Raw genomic sequence first — 20,467 nt, forward strand, 5'->3', positions numbered from 1 at the left:
CTTTATTAATGATCTTGATGATGGGATAGATTGCACCCTCAGGAAGTTTGCAATGACACTAAGCTGGGGAGAGAGGTAGATATGGTGCAGGGTAGGAATAGGATCCAGAGTGACCTAGACAAATTGGAGGATTGGGCCAAAAGAAATCTGAGGAGGTTCAACAAGGACAAGTGCAGAGTCCTGCACTTAGGATGGAAGAATCCCATGCACAGCTACAGGCTGGGGACCGACTGGCTAAGCAGCAGTTCTGCAGAAAAGGACTTGGGGATTACAGTGGATGAGAAGCTGGATATGAGTCAGCAGTGTGCCCTTGTTGCCAAGAAGGCATATTGGGCTGCATTAGTAGGAACATCACCAGCAGATCGAAGGAAGTGATTATTCCCCTCTATTCGGCACTGGTGAGGCCACATCTGGAGTATTGCATCCAGTTTTGCTCCCCCCCCCCCCACTACAGAAAGGATGTGGACGAAATTGGAGAGAGTCCAGTGGAGGGCAATGAAAATGATCAGGGGGCTTGGGCACATAACTTATGAGGAGAGGCTGAGGGAACTGGACTTGTTTAGTCTGCAGAAAAGAAGACTGAGGGGGGATTTAATAGCAGCCTTCAACTACTTGAAGGGGGGTTCCAAAGAGGATGGGGCTCAGCTGTTCTCAGTGATGGCAGATGACAGAACAAGGAGCAATGGCCTCAAGTTGCAGTGGAAGAGGTCTAGGTTGGATATTAGGAAACAGTATTTCACCAGGAGGGTGGTGAAGCACTGGAATGGGTTACCTAGGGAGGTGGTGGAATCTCCATCATTAGAGGTTTTTAAGGCCCGGCTTGACAAAGCCCTGGCTGGGATGATTTAGTTGCCATTGGTCCTGCTTTCATAGAATCATAGAATCATAGAATATCAGGGTTGGAAGGGACCTCAGGAGGTCATCTAGTCCAACCCCCTCCTCAAAGCAGAACCATTCCCCAACTTTGAGCAGGGGGTTGGACTAGATGACCTCCTGAGGTCTCTTCCAACCCTAATCTTCTATGATTCTATACTTCAGTAAGAATGGCAAAAAAATAAAAATCAACTGAAAGAGAATACCTCCATAGTTAAGTGCTATCTTCTTCTCTCCCAAGACTTCCCTTTGATTTAATAATAATAATAATCATCACTGTCTGGGCTATCAAGACAGGAACAAAATGATTTTTTTATTATTATATGCTAAAATGATAGATGCTAATTTCATTAGTGATGCCTATAAGATTTCACTTCCTACAGTAGCAGGTTCTGGTGGTTACCGGGGTTCTTGTGTGGACCACACAGATATGGTAGCTCCTCCCATTCTCACATGGCTCAGGATCTAGAGAGTCAGGTAAGGCTTGGATACTCCCTGAAGCAGTGTCCACAGAGTACCCCCACCTATATTTTTTTTTACTGATTGAGGAAGGGTTTAGGAGATAGCAGGCAGAGGGGGCGCTCTTGCCAGAATGGCTCCATTGGAGCTGTGCAATCATGGAGACCTGGAAAGGCCAGGATGATGGTCAGGCACAGTAGCAGGGGCACACGGCCTCAATTTTGATGGCCCTTGCCATTGGAGAGTTCTCTCATTGTCAGTGTGGATCTCAGAGGGATGCGTGGGTTGGGGGTGGAGAAAGGACTGAATTCATTTTTCATTCCAACCCCAAAGGAACAATCTTGTGGAAACTATGCAAATGGGAACCTCCCAGAGATTCCTGCCCCCTGTGTGTGTTTTTCCCCACTGATGAGATGATCTAGATGATCCTAGAATACTGTGAATCAGTCTAATTAAGCAGCTAAATATCTTCACGATTCTCGTAGGGAAGCTAAAATGGAATATTTTGTGGAACATTAGATAGTGGCTGAAGTTCAGCATTGAGATATGTATTTTTCTTACTTATTATAGCAATCTTTGGCTAATATGTATGCATGTATGTATAAATGAAATAAGTAATCTCAGATGTCCTATAAAACCTGACTCTGTTATCCAACTATATGTACTGAAGCTTCAGTAGTTACATAAGCCCTATGTTTTGAGATTTCAAAACTGATGGAGTGACCAATCTTTACTTAGGAAAACTTTTACCTAGCAAATACATACATTGCAGAAGACATTTGTACCTTCTCCAGGGTATTAAGGGCTTTATCTTTCACTGACATGAATATGAATTTTTCTACTATTACGCCTGAATCTGCTTTCAGTGGAATCAGACTTCTTGAGCACCCACAATGTCCACTGATGGCACTGTGAATTTTGGATTTGCAAGAATGTAGGATCTGCCCCTAAGAAGCTCCCAATTGAAACTCTCTGACAAGAAGAACAACTATTTCTCAAATCTACATTATATAGGAATTTGACTCCTTCCCATGATGGTACACTCCCATGGGGTTGATTTAGCTGTTTATACTGTCATGGTCCAAAATACTAATTAGCTCAAATGATCTATTTTGGACTAAAATTTAGCTGGTCAAAATAAAAAAACATTCACAGTTATATCCTGTTTTTAAACAGACTCATTAGCACATTCTGAAAAATGTGCATAATGTTGCTTTGATACTTAGGGTGGATATTTTTATTGTTTTCTCCCCAAGGAAAAAAAAGTAATGAACACAGTGTAGTCTTGATATTTCAATGAATGTGCCACTAAATGCTTTTCTAAATCCTAAATTTATGATTGATAAGTTTACCCACATGTTCTCAGGTCACAATATCACTATTTGGTTATAAGTTATGAAGAGGGTTATTATGGGAGAGTAGTGGGTCAAGGCAGTGGCCTTATAGTTTCTGCTGGCCTAGCCATCCGGTGGATGGCCTGGCCAAGGTTGCATGCAGCAGGCCTCAGTCACCTCATTCCCAATGGGGTTCTGCCACTATAGAAGAGCAGGGGGCAAGTTGGGGGACTCAAGCCCACGCATTCCACCAGCTCCCAATCCAGGGCCCTAAGGAATTTGTCAAAGTGCCCAGACCAGTTATTGATGCACCTCGAGTTTCAAGTTTTCACTTTCCTACCAGACAGGAGCTCCTCTGGTTTAGAATACTCCACTTGGTCTGTTAATGTCCAGTTCAAAGCAACCTCTTTTAGGACTTTTAGGACTTTCAACGCTCCAAACCACTCCTACCACAGCTCCTAGTATCAGTCTTGCTTCCTGGTGCAGCCTGAACCTCTTCTCTCCCATTCCTTTCCTGGGCTACCATTATCCTTTTAAACATTCCTCCACGAGCAGCGTGCTCTTCACCGGTTCTCCCTAGCCCAGTATTGCTCTACTCCTCACCCAGGTTCAACGTGGGGTCTGTATACCCCATCACAGGGAGAAAAATCAATCATGTTCTTAAATGTTCAGCCATAAAAGAACAATCCAAGCTTGAAAAGATCAGAAACAATCTGTCCCAATAAGTATTTAATTGTTGATAACAAGGCAGCAAGTAGATAAACTGATAGGAAAGCACATTTAAAACATTAATTGTACACACTAGTGCTTAATGCTACCCAAAAGGCTTTTTTTAAAAGACTCCTGTACATTAAAGTTCCATAGTTCACTGCAGAATTGCTTCAATCCACTGGAGACAGCAGGTGATAAATGTGACACAACAAACTAATTTCTTTTACGTTAAGAAAATTACATTTTTTTTAAATTACTATCAGCCAGACTTTGCCCACACTTGGTGACCTTACTCTCCTGAGCAGTCCCAATGACAGTATTGTACAGTCATTCATGCACATATGTGTTTGCAGGATTGGGTCCATAGAGACATAAATAACTTTACACAGGTAGGATCAGGACCACTGTTCCCTCTAAGCTGTGCACGTGTGCACGCGCACACAGATCCTAAACCCTGCGCACATGGCGACACACTGGGTGCATAAAAATGTGCACAGAAGCACAACAATTTGCACAGAAGCAATTTTTTGTGTACCCGGCCTGTCAAAAATTGGAGAGAACATTGATCAGGACCTTTAACTGGTGTAGCATTATACATAGAATGAGACAACTGTTCAGTATATTATGCCTTTACCTCCCTCAATGTGAAATCACCCACCCTTCTGGAGAGTGGGGGTTTCAGTACTCTCTATCCATCAGACAGCTTTGGGTACCCACAACTTCCAATGTCTTGGACAGCTTCTGATTCGAAGGGTGTTACTTTCACTCTGTCATGCCCATACTGTACTTCCATCTTTATGGTCTTGCATTTACTATTAGTTCATTAGTGTGTCACAAGCCCATGAGTGTGTTTTTCTCAAACCTTGAACAAACTCTGTAAAGCCTGTAGTGCGAACTTCACCTCTTGCTGCCTCATCAATCACTTCAGATATCTACAAGGGCCAGATTTTAAAAGGTATTTAGGAATCTAGAACTGCCTATACCAGGGCAGCCCATTCCTCATTGCCCCCTTGTGGCTAGCAAGGCTCTGGACCCTCTTCTGGTTCCCTTAAAGCCCCACACCATCTCTCTCATGGCTATCACCACTCCCACATCTGGGATTGGTTAAATAATAGAAACACTTTAAAACATGCTTCAAAATAAAGCCCATCACCACAGCCCAGAAGTTCATACTCAGTTCTGGCTCTTCCACTACACATGGAGATCTTCTTCTATCCTAGTCTGGTTTTCATCAAGCCGCTACTCTTAGCCCATCCAAGCAGGAGCTCAGCCTTCTGACTTCTGGTTTCCTTCTGCCAGCATCTTCCCTGTTCTGGCAGAGAAGGAACCTTATATATACGGCCCTCCTTTCCCACACTCCTCCTGATTGGCTGAGAGAGAAGGGAGCCCCACCGATCCCATACTACAGGGCTCCTGGTCTCAGGTCCTTACAGGGTCAGTGTCCTGGATCCCATCCCCATTCAACTACTAATTCCCAAGGACCACATTCTCTCTTCTGGCTTCTACCATTTCCTGAACCTTTATTTGTTCCTGGAACAGGGTTTTCTGTCCCCCTCTAGGCTTAAAGGGCTAGCATATTGCTTCACAGTGTTTTGCTAACTCTCATTGAAATCAGTTACAGTTAGGCACCTAGTGGGATTTTCAAAAGCGTCTACCTACATATTTAGGACATTAGTACCTTTACACATCTGGCCGTAGGTCCCTCCATACCAGCTCAGTCCTGGGCCTCTATGGAGAAACACCTTATTTTTCTATATGAGGGCCCAACTGGGAAAACCTTATGTTGGGGAGCACTTGTCTGTACTACTAGTGCTACTCACGTGAATAAGGGTTGCATGTCAGGCTGATCTGTAATGCAAGAACCAAGTATGGATTCAGTCCTTACTGGTCCTTCTCCTCAAGAGCTTAAAAGCCAAATAAAGAATAGATTTGGGCTCACTGTGGCAGAGATAACCAGATTAATTTTACCTATGTTTCCCTACCTTGGTGCAGGGGGCTATAGTCACAAAGGTACACAACCTCCCTAATTAAATAAATATGTATGTATTGTGTCCTCTCTCGTAAGGCTGCTGCTTCTTTCTTCATTTAGTAGGTGTGCAGCAAAGTTACAAGCTGATGCCCCATTTGCCATGAATAGCTTTCAAAAATATTAAACAAAGTAGCTGAATAACAATTATCCACAATTTAGTTAAAGGGTCCAGCAAGTAGAAAGTTGAGGTTAAGGAAATACTGGAGGCTGACACCTATGACATTTCACATTTCATTTTTCTGTAAAATATGGGACACAGAACGCTACTAAACCCTCATTAAATCCTTGATTTACATCTGACACTTTGAGTCAGCCAATGCAGGCCCATCCAGAGATAAATCAAATCTGTATAAAATATTCTCTGTCTAGAGTAAATCCAAAAGGGTATTCTTCAAAGGTAGCATAGCAGTAAACGCACCATTAATTATTCTTCGCTGTTGTATTATCTAGTGATCTTAACTTGAGATATTTGATGGACAGAGGACACCTTGTTAAAAGCAAAAATTCAAAGTCGGCAGTCTATCTGATTTATTTTTAGCGTATCATGGAAACACTATGAAACTTTTCTAAGACACACCTTGAACAAAGAGAATATATACATTAGCTCTAATAAGATAGTCCACGACACCATAAAATAATTAATCTCTCTTTAAAGGACAATAATATATGCTTATTGTAAAGAAAGTTAGTATAAAATGTATACATGTTCCTTCTTTCTCTCCCTGATAGATAGCTAGATGCTGAACACAGTTTACATAGCCAATTACTAGTCTTTTTGAAAAGGCACTATGAAAGAACTCACTAGTAAGAAATGACATTATCACAGCAAAAGCCTGGAGCTAGTATTTCATGTTCCTGAAGGTGAGATCATGCTCAAAATAGGATTATGGTTTGAGGTGTCAGAAATCAAATGCTTCAGAGGAAATACATAGCCATCGATGGTACTAGTCATTGAAGTCATTCTCAATTTTTAGACAATCACAGAATGAATTCAGGTATGTTACTTGACCTCTGTGCACCTCTCTGCATCCACTGTCATCTCCACAAATATTGCATCAGAGATGAGCTTCCCAGGAGAGCTAAATTGCCACATACATATAAATAAATGAATAAATAAATAAATAATAACTTGTCTCAATAGGTTCATGACCCAGTCTGTACTGAAGGTCCAGTTAATTACCCACTTCAGTAATTATGGTCAACCTACAGTGCACAGTAAATATCACAATGTAATGGTCGTCCCCTCAACATAGCCCCAAAAGTAGGCTAACACCGCCCAAAAAGTGGGTTTTGCTGGCCAACATGGCCTCCTCTAGCAGGACGCAAATTGTAATGTAATATTCCCCACCACCACACTGAAAATCCAGAGGTAGGGCATTGGCAATCCCACTGGCTGCTTTTCCCAGCTGACTCCTCCATGAGATGCAGGAGACCAGAGAAGTGTAATTTACCCCTTCATGTGTCAGCTTCAATGGATCTGGATCTTCAACTAAAATGTGTACCACTATGTGTTTTCTCTCTGGATTACTGCAATGCACTTGGCACAGAGCTACCTTCTCAAACCAGTCAGAAATGGTAGCTAATGCAGAATGCAGCTGAAGACAAGCAGTCTTTCAGAGAGCATGTTATACCACCTGGGATCTGCACTGGCAAGTTCTGGGTGAAGCTCAAAGTGTTGATTTTGATCTTTAACATCTTAGGTGATTTGGATCGCAGCTATTTGAAAGACTGTCTCTCTTCATGGCAGTTCAGATCATCTCAGGTGCGTGAGCTGGTGGCCCCATCTGAGTATAAAAGGAACTGGGCTGCAGGCAGAGCATTCTCAGAGAGGGGTCCTGGGTTTCTCCCACTTTTCCACCAGAGCCTAGATTTGAGGGCCTTCAGGACGTGCTGCCAGATGTACCTTTATTCCTAGGCTTTCCCAGGGTAAGAGGAGAGATGATTGGGGGAATGGACTAGGATGGGAGGGAAGGATTGTTTGACAGGCTGGGTTAGGAAGAGTTGGGCAGAGGTCAGGGAAAGTTAAGCACTGTTACATTTTATAAGATTATAACAAGTTGCGAGAGTAACCTACTTGTGGCACTCTTGACCTTTTGAGTTGGTTTTTAGTTTTTGTACAGTGCCTACAGGATGGGATGGTGCTTTAGAAATGTACATTAGCTATATAAATATATCCAAAATATTCCTCTGCTCTGCCCTACTGAAGCCTTTTCCCCTCTCAGTAAACAATATGCTGTTATTACTCGAGTATGTTTAGGCAAGAGCCCTTAGATACTTATGCTGTTCTGAAACCTCTTGAATATAATGCCAATCTAGAATAGCAGCTGCACTTCTATAATTTTCCTCTAATAATTCGACATTTCTCAGACGGAGGCACAGTCTTGTGCAGAAGCAACATTACAGCCCGCTCCTTAATCAGCTGGGACAAGGGTCTGAATGGCCCTATGATAATGACACCCTTTCACAAATACATCATCTTTGTTCATGGCTGCATGCTTCCATTTGTGCCAGGTTGCTGGATCTATGTCTGGATGGACACAGTGGTAAATGAGTGCTGCTGTCCTTGCTGGTGCTCAGTGATGTACCATTGAATAAGGGGATAGTGTTTAGTCAGTCGCATAGATTCAGCAGAGAATAATTCATCCAATAAACCTCTTATCCTGAATGTACAGGGTGTCAGAGGATTATTAAGCTTCTGATGAGTTGGAAAAGAGAGACAGGGCGAAAACATTAATCTCCTTCTGTAAATAATTGCACCTCACACTGGCAGGACGTGTTTCATAGAAATTGGATGACAAATTTTTGTTTCATAGAAATTGGGTAACAAAATTCAGCAAATTGTGAGGGAGTCTAGAAAATTGGTTAGGTCATGGAGACCTGGACTCTTTAAATACATACCATAGGGAAAAAAGAGTTGTGTTTGAAATAATGGCACTAAAAACATGGATGAGTTAGAAAAACAAATGCTTTTTGGGAAGAACTAAATTCCACTGAGCTTAATTGAAACTACAGAAACAAGCTGGAGAAGAAGACAACAGAGTTGATTCTCCACTGTCCTGTACCCTGTATGATCATTTACACTCTTTCAAAATAGATGTAAAAATGCTACCAAATACTAATGGCAGCATTTAACACCCACTTTGCGGAGATGGTAATGGCTCTATAAGGCAATAGAGAATTTGGACCAGAGAAACCCAGCTAAGAATAGGTTTCAGAGTAACAGCCGTGTTAGTCTGTATTCGCAAAAAGAAAAGGAGTACTTGTGGCACCTTAGAGACTAACCAATTTATTTGAGCATGAGCTGTAGCTCACGAAAGCTCATGCTCAAATAAATTGGTTAGTCTCTAAGGTGCCACAAGTACTCCTTTTCTTCTTCCAGCTAAGAATAGTTAGTGAAAAACTGCAGACACACAACTCTGTTAGTAGGATATTGATTGACAAAAAAGTATACCAATGAAACACCAGGCCGACTATTTGTCAGTTATTTATGTTAATGGCTGGTCAGGGTTCCTAAGGTTAGGTCACTGATACCTAGCAATTTTTCCAGAGTAGATTAACCCTTTGATGGCACACATACTTTACAGCTGTGCCTTGCTGCTGTCTACTGACTCATAATTCAATTGTGCCATGCTCTAGAAGTGATATCATGGTAAACTCTGTGATCCACCACATTCAAGGCCTAGATATCCAACCTTGCATTAATTGAAAGTTTGCCTCATTGTCTATCAGCTCCCACATGCACCTTTATAGAGGCTACTTCAACGAGTCACAGTAAAGTTTGTGTTGAACACAATCTCTTGCTTAGAACTATTTCTGAACAAATGGAAATTTAATGTTCAACAGTTTAAGTTTTGGTGACATTTCTCCCCTCCCCCCCTCCCCAAAGACCTGGCTACAAGGCCAAGACCACGGTATTATAAATTAGGAGTAAATGGGCTGTTCTTCCAAACCTCCAAGCCAAGAGCAGTCAGGCAAACCTACCTTTGTGTCCCCTTACTGGCCAAACTTGGGAAACAAGCTGATATTTAGAGACTTGGTAAATAAAATAACTTTACATCTAAACTCGAGCTGTGAGAGAAGAGTGAATCAAGAGTCCCAGCGAGACACAGGCAATATATCTAGAAAGCTACACCAATGCCTAATAGTTCCACAATAGTTCCTAAATGATGCACAACATGCTGCTAGGTGAAGAGAAATACCCCTTAGGATTTTAAAGTTGGTTTAAAAACAAATAACTACACGCATTTACTGCACCATTGCTTAAGAAATATTTATTTCAGTGGCTTCCTTTTATTAGTCCCTAAAATTTACCATTTATCTTCCAGGCCACCTGATTCATTAGATGAAACTTAACAAAAAACACTTATTTTCAGTCCTTCACCACTATTCCTCCCAAAGAAAAGGGCACTTCACATATTCCACTAATGCCTTTAAAATAAAGAAAAGGCCCAGCATGCAGCAGTAGCCAGTGGAGTGAGTGGATACTGAGCTGTATAATGACAGGTGTTATATTAACCTGAGGCAGGTCAGTTGGCTAGGCTCAGGAAACAGAGTTCAGTCTCTTTGTAAGGACTCCTGTGTGTCACATCTCTATCACAAGGTGTGGACCTTGCTCCTCCCTCTCCCACTTCCTGACACAAGAGAAGGTTTCTGCCATAAAACAGTTGGCCCATCTGTGAGGATCTCCCAGGAAAAATCTAGTCAACAAAGATTTAACCCTGTGGATAAATGATTAATTTATCTCTTCCCTTTGAATGTATTGATTCATTTGTCACAGGGTTTAAAAACATATTTGGGGAAAGGAGAATTAAAATAAAATAAAATTTAAAAAAAACTTAGCTAAACCAAAAGGCTGAGTCAGCTCCAACATAAAGGAAAATAGGGAAGATTCTCATTACCCAATCCTTTCATTGTTGTTATCAATTATTTGTATTATAGAGCCTTCAAATTCCATCCAAGACCAGGGCCTCCTGGCACTAGGCAATTACAGATACATAGTATGAGGTATGAAAAGAGGTTGCAATCTAAACAGACAATACACATAAGGAGTAGCAGAAATGAGATAGTATTGTTCAATTTTATAGCTGGGGAACTGAGACACAAAGAAAGGAAAGTCCTAGTCTTGTAAAGACTAACCCACATGGTTAACTATAAGAATGTAAGAAGTTTCATTGTCTTCCACTTAGGGTATAGCGATTCTTCTATCTGGAGGTGTAATTTTTGCAACTCAGGGAGATAGCCAAGTTATCTCTGAACGAGCTCGCACACTAAAAAGACATTGTAGCCATGGTGGTGCGAGTGGTGGGAAGGGCTAGCTGCCCTGCATACGTAACCATCAAAGATTCTAGGTACATAGGGTGGCTCCTCCCTCCTCTTGCGTTGCCATGGCTACACTCTGTCTTTTTTAGTAGACACATTATAATCATTATTAATTTTTGTATCATTTTTATTGGTGTAAAACTTAGTCAAATATCATTGCAGGATTTCAGTCATTCTATCAAAGGGCCAACCAAGCTAACCCAGACATGAATCCCCATGTTGTTGATTCTAAATCCAGGGTCAGAGAAGTGTGGGAAAAGTTTTCTTACCTTGATTTTGCTGCACATATGCTGCCCCCTGCCACCTCCCATAAAGATGTATTGTGAAATCAGTGTAGAGCTGAGTTCACTGTTCCTGTGTCTTCTCCATGTACTTTCACATGGCAGCATGCAAGGATAGCAGCAGGGAGTGTACAGAGCATGGAAATGCAGAGCCCTGACTCTTAACTGGAGATAGGGGAATGGTTTAGAAAAAATAGAATGTTCATCCAAACAAAACTTCTCAGAATTTTTGTAAAAATATCAGACCTTTTGAAACCCTTTTAACATTATTATATGTCTCTGCACTATCTGGTTCAGTCTAGGACTGGAAAGAGAAATATCTGCATCCCAGGAGTGAGAATGAATTCATGGAAGTCTCAAGAGAGACATACTATCCCAATGCAATTTGCAGATCAGTTCTGAGATTCTGAGAAGGATCCCGATTTAGGGTAATTGGACTGGGAGTCAAGAAATTTGGGCACTGCTCCCAGCTCTGCCATTGATTTACTGTGGCCTGAGGCAAGTCCATTAAACTATACCTGAATTTTCCCATCTATAAATGGATATAATTATAGTTAACTTATGTTGTAAAGTACTTCAGAGTCTGTGCAAGAAACATACTTTATAAATGCTAAGTATAGTGTCACTAAATATTATCATAGAAAAACAAACCTGTTGACAGTCCACCATTATTCCTGATTTCTGTGCACATCTTCACGTGGAAAGATAGCCTAGAAGCAGGAGAGGAAGTGGTGAAGGGAAAAAAGGAAAAATAAATGGGAGAGGAAGGGGATAGGGCAGAGAGAAAGTGAGGGGGTGAATAACAATTGTAATATATGAAATATTCAGAGCAAATTTGATCCCAAAGCACATCCGAAAAAAGAAAAGAATTGGACAGAAAAGTAAAGAGAGAAAGGGAGAGAAGGAAATGAAAAAAAAATGCTCCACAAATGAAGAGAAGAATAAAACAACCAATTGTCACAGAGAGAAAAATCTCAATTTAAAGATGACAGGTGTGTAATTTTGTTTTAAAGGGAAAGCTAGCCCATAAAAGAGATGTTTTTAGGTTTAAAAAGTAATTGCCAGATGTTTTCATTCATGCCTTTGCGCAGTGTTTCTTTTCACTTCTCTAGTTTTTGTAAATTTTATTTAGCTTCATGCTGTTTCATTGCCGACACTCTGTCAGCTATCACTGTAGTACTGAGTAATGTTGGCCCATCACCGCTCTATTAGCTATTCAATTTTTTGCCTTGCTGGGGGCAGGTTACTTATTATTAAGCAAGACAGACTATGTATGTCTGACTATGTGGCCACTTTGGTGACAGGCTAAAGTAACCCAGACTGATTTGCAAGAGAGAGGTGACCAGTTCTCTACCCAAGGTTATAGAGATCATTTTTAAAACACAAAAGCAATGTACAGAGGGCATAGGGGTTACTTTGAGGTGGGAGAGAGTGGAGATACTCCACTATATGGGCCCAAGTCATTGAATCCACCCCCAAGAGCTGGGGTAGAGGGAGCTAACGAAACTTCAGTATAGCAGTTATGGCCACTTAGTAGCTCTGTTGCCCAACTGCAACCTGAAAGCAGAGAAATGGCTTATCCTGGGGTCCTGCATATGGCTTCTTTAGATCTTCTGCCTCCGGGGTGTGCTCCAGTTCCTGTAGAAATCAATGGAAACACTTTTGTTGGATCAGGCACTTTGCATAAAGCAAAGCTGAAATGACAAACATGGATACTTTCCTCCAGCATACTAAGTGTATCACTCATTATTACCATAAACTTTTAGAATCTTGATTAGAATGATTTTTTGTTTAAAATGAACCACTACTTTACCAAGGACACTCCTTTTGCCAGTTTAAAATCTGGAGGGAGCGATGGGCCAACAAAGAAGTGCTAGTTCTTGTTCCTTGTAATATGTCTTTGACAGCAACTATTTTAATATCAAGCCATACCCTTATAGTGGCTTCACCAGATCTTTGGTTGGGGATGGGAGCAGAAAGGATAGGGCCTACCCCCTCATGAAATGAGCAGTTCCCAAATCCTGCAGAACCCCATATCTCGTTATAGCCAAACCCAAACATTTAAAAATCACGAGTCAGGCTCTCCAGATATCATGAGAGTGGCTTAAAAATTAAAAGAGTTTTTAAAATCAAAGTTGAATTCTTTTTATTTGTTTTCTGGTTTGAAAGCCTTTCGGTTCATATTTTCAAGCTTTTCTTTGCAACCATGAGGTCTAGAACTCTTTTTTTATTTTTTTTTAACTGAAATGGGAGATACTGTCAATCACAGAAGTGCAGGATCTGGAACTTTAACAAAATATTGCAAGAATTGGCAATACTGGAAGACCAGGGTCATTCATATAGAGGCCATGTAGTTCTGTACCAGCTTTGGAGCACAGAGGACTGGCCATCCCCAACATCTTCATGGCATGGCCCGCCTGCCCACTACAGTCACCATGGAATTCCCCTTCAGAGGCTCTGTTTCACATTCAATAGATCCTGAAGTTGACAACAGGCTGGGATCACTTGGGGCTGCATTGACTTTTAAGCAGATTCCTTACACTGTTGATCGGAACATGATGCATATTTGCCCTGCCTCACTTGTGGATTCTGCAGACCATTGTAGTGCCATCAAGGTGACACTCCTCCTTCCACTCAGAAAGGGGGAGATCAGAAGATGAGGAATTTTTCCGCTTGCAGATTCATTGGGCAAGTTCTGGCCCTTGGCTCGGAAGAATATTGCTCTAGTGATCCCTCAAGTTGAGAATGAAACTAATGGCATTCACGTAACCAGGCCTAACCAGAGAGTATTAAAATGATCAATTAATCTCTCCCTAATAAAAACACACTAAAAAATTTCATCAGAATAAATATAAAAGCCCATGATTTCACTTTTCCTCAAGAGAGTGTTGAATGCAAATCCTAATAAACAAGCAGTTTTAAATTATATACCAAACAAACAGAAATAAAAGGCAGGATATTTTAAACTATTGCTTTTATTATAATTCCACTGGAGCACAAATAAATAAGCACTAAATTATTGTAAAATATTGTCAATGCACTAAAGAAAGCAGAATCTCCAAACAACATCTTATTACTTCAGAAGTATCAAAGTACAGTTAATTACATCTTACTTAAAAAAATCAAGTACAAAAATGAAAAGAAAATTATTATGTATTTATACTGTGTATATAGAAATGGCTAATAATATATGATTACAGTTATCCTCTAGCTACTCCTTACTCCTACACAATTTCAGGCACATACCTGACATTTCTAACAAAATATGAAAAAAAAAAGCAATATGACATTCAGTTTTAAGATATCGGTAAACATATTACATTGGAATGAACACAGAATGGTTTCTTCTTCTTTAAAAACCCTGTAATTTAAAAACATAATGCCATAGTCCACTAAAAGAAAAATACCATTTTATACCATTAATTTAATTTAATTTGTTAAAAAGAGCAATAAAAGTAAGCATACATTTGCTAATATACGTAAACACATTTTTAGTGCAAGAATAACGAGACCTGTGACTTTACTGTGCTTTCTTGAAATCACAGTGCACTTTACACAAATTGCTACACTATAATGTTTAACTTTAGGAATTTAAAGCAAAGTAAGTGCATACCAAACAATTTCATATATACAGTCTCCATAAGTGTGTGTAGATATGTGGCCTGTATGTATATTCAGATTGCATATTTATATAACTGCAGCTTTAATGAGCACATGTTGCTAAACACGATCATTCACCCTGTGATATAGAAACTGCTGAGACAATAGGGAATGTAGAAAATGTTTAGACACCATTTTGATGGTACGTTCTCTGCAGTGAATATTCACCTTTTATTCTCAGGCTGTGCACTCTGCCTAATGATAATGTTGTCAAATGGTCAGAGCATAAGACAGGGACCTTATCCTAGCTCTGGCTTTGATTGGCTTTGGCAAGTCACTCAGCATCTCTGCCTCAATCTCACTTTCTATAAAATAAAATGTATCCTTCCTCACATAGGTGTGTGGTTTAATTCACGTTTGTAAAGTGCTTTGAAGATAAGTGCTAAGTTCTATTTTAATTTTTCATGTGGCGTCAAACAATAATAAATATAAGCTATTGTTTGCATGGGATACAATGGTGGTCTGCAAGCATTTGGGCTAATTAACGGATGATGACTATGGTGCTGAACTATATAAGCAAAGCACTAAGTGGTTTTTATGGTAATTTAAATGGTCAAGCAAATCTGTTTATGACCAGAATGCTTCAGTACCATGATAATTATTCCTATAATATGTCAATATGAAAAGGATACTGTACAAAAACTTGAACGATTGTATATAAAATTGTTTTTTCTCTCCCAAAGGTTTGTATTGTTGCCTCTTTTGAAGGTTTTTCAAGATGTTCCCATTGGAGGCATGAATGTCAGTGATGAACAACTGCTCTTGGGGAATACTTCCAAAGGGAATATTAAAGTTTTTAAAATGAGTAATTGCTTAAGGAAATGTGTACAAGAAGTATCATGACTGAACACATACACACAGAAAGATTTGGTGCAGTTTGTGAAAGGGACCACGTAAAAAAAAATCTCACATTGATTATATGAAAGTCTTTTCTTGGCATATAATCACCCATAACAAGGAAGTTAATGCATTTCACCATTCTAAACATTTTCTGAGTAATGAACCTCTTATCTCAACATATTCCGCATGACTAGCAAGTCATTCTCTTTCCAGCAGATTCTGGAGCATTGCAAGATCTCTTGAGTTTTTCTTCTGCCATTTTCTTTCTTTTATGAAAAAAATGAGTAGGCAGAATATACAATTGGTGCCTTTTGGGTACAAGATTTATTTAAAGATTCCTTCACAATTTGTGGTTTTTATGTTTTCTGTCTTTTGGATTGTGGGGGCTTCTTTAAATTTTCATCTAAATTTTGTACCCATTTCAGCCTCTGTATATCCAACAACACACACACATTTCATATATACAGTATGTATATAGATGAGAGTGTGTATGTGTGCAGATATGCACCTATGCATATACACACACATTACAGCATAATGCTAATATACATACACACATATGAACACACACTTTTGTTTATCTTATACAGAAATCCTCAATTTGGACATCAAAATATACATTAGTTAATTAGTTATAAAATATTTAAAAACTTTATTATTATTTCAGAGACTGGAAAGAAACTACTACTGATAAAGCATTACTCAAACTTTAGTAATATAGATTACAAAAAAACCCTACTAAAATTGGTCATTTTTGGTTTTTTTGATCAGCAGTGATGCCCAGGGCATTGCTGCAATATAGTTTCAAAGAAAAGCCAATATGACAATAAGTTCAAACAACACATTTTTTCTTCTCAGAGAATATAATTTTAAAGGACTATTAAAGAGGAATTTTCATGCTGCCAAATTTCAGAAGCATCGATAGAACTTTAAATATACAAAATATATGTGATAGCATCATTTTATCACTCCATGGCAATACGGATATTGTTCACCCTAAAGCGTTTCTTTTGGAAGATATTTTAATGCACAGCTCTCACCCTCATATGCAATATAAGCCATCTCTTTCTCCTGTTAAAACCAAGAGGTCATAATTCTTTGGTCATGACATAGCATTCTCTTAGGATGGGTGTGATGTCACAGAGGACTATGACCCAATTATCTGATCAGCCAGGAACAGGAAATGGTTACGTGAGAGAAAGGTGCTCTGTGGGTCTGATCCAAAGCCAAGTGAAGCCAATGGGAGTCTTTCCATTGATGTCAATGGAGTTTGGGTCAGGCCTTTTTAAATAATGCTTTCCAATTTGATACAGACCCAACTAGGGATGTTTGGGGTACTTAAAAATAATGTAAACAGATTTTGTTACCTTTACTTTCTGGACCAAAGACAAATGTGGACAGGAATCATGGGTGCATTGCCACTGTTTTAACCTGCTAAACAATGGGTTAACTCATTATCATGTGATGTACAGTTCTTAGTCACAGTGAACCATGGTCTCCTCTAGTCAGCAGAATAAAAGAAGGAAGAGCCTTTAGACCTTTCTGCAGTAAATTTTGTTTACTTGGTTAGCCAAATGTAGCCTAGGAACTATCACTGGAGACTTTAATAACTGATTGACATAAAAAGAAGGGCAATTTATAATAGTAAATTTACCAAAAATCTGATGCAGAACAACTCTTTTTTAATGCAATTTGGACATCCAAATTAAGCATTTTTATTTGCATTGTTTACAGTTTTTACTACTTCCTGCCAAAACCTTTCCCAGAAGAACAAAAGCAACGGATGTCTCTAATGAATATGACTCTAGTGAACTTCTACAGCCCTAGCACCAGGTTGATTTGTACATTGTACTTGTTAAACAAAAGTACAACCACATGCTTTTGTACAGAGGCCAAATTTAGGCAGGTAAGATCATTAAAAATGACAACAACAAAAAAGAGCATTAGGATACCACATATAAAATAGTTAATAAAACAATATAACAGTAATTATATTATATAGTAAAATTCTTCATAAATTTTTGAATTATATATTTTAAACAGTGTATTAGTTCAGGTGTTTTCAATAGATTGGCAAAATATTTACATTTCAATATCTTCTGGATCCAAAAAAATCCTTAATAAATATGCATGCCTTAATCAGCTGGAAATTTATACTTTTCCTTTAAATTGACAGGTGAGCACCACATTGGTATGTTTTTCACTAGGTAGTTCGTCACCTGCAGATTAAGTTTTATGTCACAGGCATTGCCTTATTAAGAAAGGAGGCTACTTGTGCATCTTACAACATTGTGGTGATGGCATCAGCAACAGTCTGGTCATATCGCTGTGTCCCAGAAAACAGTTTGTTGTTTGGAATAAGGAGGAGGGCTGTATTTCTTGGTCCCAGTGTTCTTCTTCCAACTCGGCAAAATGGGCATGCTGTCCTGTTTGCAAAGTCCTTTCTCTGATTTCTGTCGAGCCTTTATTTCTTTGCACAAACAACGCTTTTTCTCAATCATTTCCAGCATTGTATGGTCCCCATGCAACCACTGCATACATGTCACCTATCAAAAAAATAATGCATACAAATAACTGCTTAGCCATAGATTATATTTAGAGTGTTGGCTCCTTGTGGTTACCATGATGTTTGTGAAGCATTATCCACGATTTTATGAACACAAAATCCTTATGCACTAAAAGGAATAAACACAAAAATCTACTTATATATACTAGACAAAGACATAAAGGGAAAATAAAAATAATCCTTGTTAACATTGCAAGCCTAATGCAAGCTAATAAGGTAACTGTTTTTGCCAAATGACGGCTGTTTATTTCTGGATTTTAAATAATATAGATCTTTAAAAGGCACATAGATCTTACCAATATCCTGCAGTGTTGAAGGTAAAAATTCTATCCACTCAAAACCATGTTTTATGATGCCTGCCAAATCCAATTTGTCACATTAGAACTGTGGTGTTAATATAAATATAAAGCTAAATACGTTTGGGATTTTTTGTATGATTTAATGAATCCTATTCCAGTCAGATGGTTTAACCTATGCTGTTCTTTGAAGTGTTTCATTAACAAAAAAGCAGAAAGTTGTTTTAAATCTGAACATCTTCATTCATTCACTCTATTGCAAACTATGGTCCTGATCCAGCAAAGCAGTTAAGCATTTGCTTAGTTAAAAGCATATGGGTCATCCTGCTGAAGTCAGGGGAAATTGCTTCTTATCAGTTCAGTGGGGCGACTCATAAATATCGTATGAAGTGCATCACTGGATTGGGGCCTAAACAGCTAACTTTCAAATGTGTCAGTAAATGGATCAATGGATTTTGAGCATATCCTTGCTGTACATCTGCTTGTGTGCACAGATCAGGTAACTCTGCTTTAGCAAACTTGATGTGCATGTAAAAGTGCTGGTTTGTGTGTCAAGATGTGTATTTTGCCTATGCCTTTAACCGCACAGTTGCCCTTGTGTAACTGTGAGGCTAAATTTGGAGGCACAGTTTTTGTGGCTCTTCTGAACTTGTCGTGAAAATGTATATACTGTAAACTAATATGGAGAATACGTTTTAAGTTTCACAAGAAATGTTTGTTTACAATTAACTTTATACAGGTAAACATAATCTATGGGCATTCTTTCACCTCCAGGTATGGCAAACAACAGTTTAGAAAAGCACAAAGGCCCTGGTCATTGTTGAAGTCAATGGAGAACCTTCCATTGATATCAATGGGCAATTGTTAATTTGAAATCTACTCAGTAAAAAAGAGAGAGGGAGAGAGAAAGAATAAAAAAAATTGGCACTGCACCTGCCCCTGAGTTCACAAAACAGGAGAAAATGAGTAACCAAGCAGGCAGACCTAGCAGAAATATTAATTATGCACACAGTGATCTCAGTTGCACAAAATAGACAAATTGAAAAAACAGAAACCCATATATTTTGCTTACAAATGACTTTCAATAAGAGTATTGTTACTTGCAATGCTGGTTTTCAGACAAAACCATGTTCCTTTAAACTGACACAACAAATTCTTCACCTTGACTTCCGTTTAGGATAGGATTTTGTGCAGTACTGTTTTTGGAAGAGCTGATGACAATGTAATCCTAAACCAGATTAGATATGAGATGTGGTATGGAACATTCTTGCTAACCTAGAATAATGCAGGTAACATATGTACAGCATACCTTTCCTGAACTGAATGAAGTTAAAAGTCAACTAGGAGCCTGATCTGCTTTGCAATTTCTATTTGAGGGTTTGGCTCTCACTTTAGGCGTGTTGTGTCATTTACGACAGACTCCATATGGCAGATGTCATGGTGAGTCAACAAAGTTATTAGACTTGTTATGAGCGCTTTGGGCCTGATCTAAAGCTTGTTGAAGTCAGTGGAGAGATTCCCATTGGCTTCAATGGACTTTAGATCCGAACCTGTGTGACTAAGAGTTTTCCTTGCCACTCTGTCCAAGTGCAATATTTTATTACATACACAGTTGTGTCTTCTTTTTTGTTGGATCCCTCAATGTGGCAGGCCAGGCGCATAGTCTGCACACAATTCGTCAAACAGAATATCCAAAATATATGACTGCATACCAGCATCTGGGCAGAGTTTGACCGAACAGACACTTGAGAGTGGATTTCACTTACAGGCATGCGGAAATACCCTTTTTTTTACCCACCCAGTAAGGGAACAGTGCAAGTTCTAATATGAAATGTATGCCTTATACTATACTCATCAGCTGTAATGCACTGGAAAGCCATCATCAGCACATACCATTACTATCAAGAATAAATTTAATTCATGTTTTCATCCACACACTCGCCCCATTGTGCTCTATTAGAGTTTGCCTAGTTCGATATTTTCTAATGGATTAAGACTTTCAGATGCTTTGAAGGAACTGAAGCTGAATCTTTACATCCTAAAAAGTAAAACACCAATTGCAAATCCCTAAAGATGGAAATGGTATTCCAGAATTTGTC

The 20,467-nt window shown here is 39.2% G+C and overlaps 1 protein-coding gene across 1 annotated transcript in view; it reads right to left on the reverse strand.

Annotated features, from left to right (window-relative positions):
* Positions 1-17,824: 17,824 nt before the first annotated feature.
* NYAP2 (neuronal tyrosine-phosphorylated phosphoinositide-3-kinase adaptor 2) overlaps positions 17,825-20,467 on the reverse strand; it is a 171,934-nt gene continuing 169,291 nt past the window's right edge. Inside the window, exon 6 of the mRNA XM_077827222.1 lies at positions 17,825-18,052. Coding sequence (XP_077683348.1) covers positions 17,825-18,052 — 228 coding nt within the window. The remainder of the gene's footprint in view (positions 18,053-20,467) is intronic.

Source organism: Eretmochelys imbricata, chromosome 9 (genome assembly GCF_965152235.1).
Source record: "Eretmochelys imbricata isolate rEreImb1 chromosome 9, rEreImb1.hap1, whole genome shotgun sequence".
Taxonomy (NCBI): domain Eukaryota; kingdom Metazoa; phylum Chordata; order Testudines; family Cheloniidae; genus Eretmochelys; species Eretmochelys imbricata.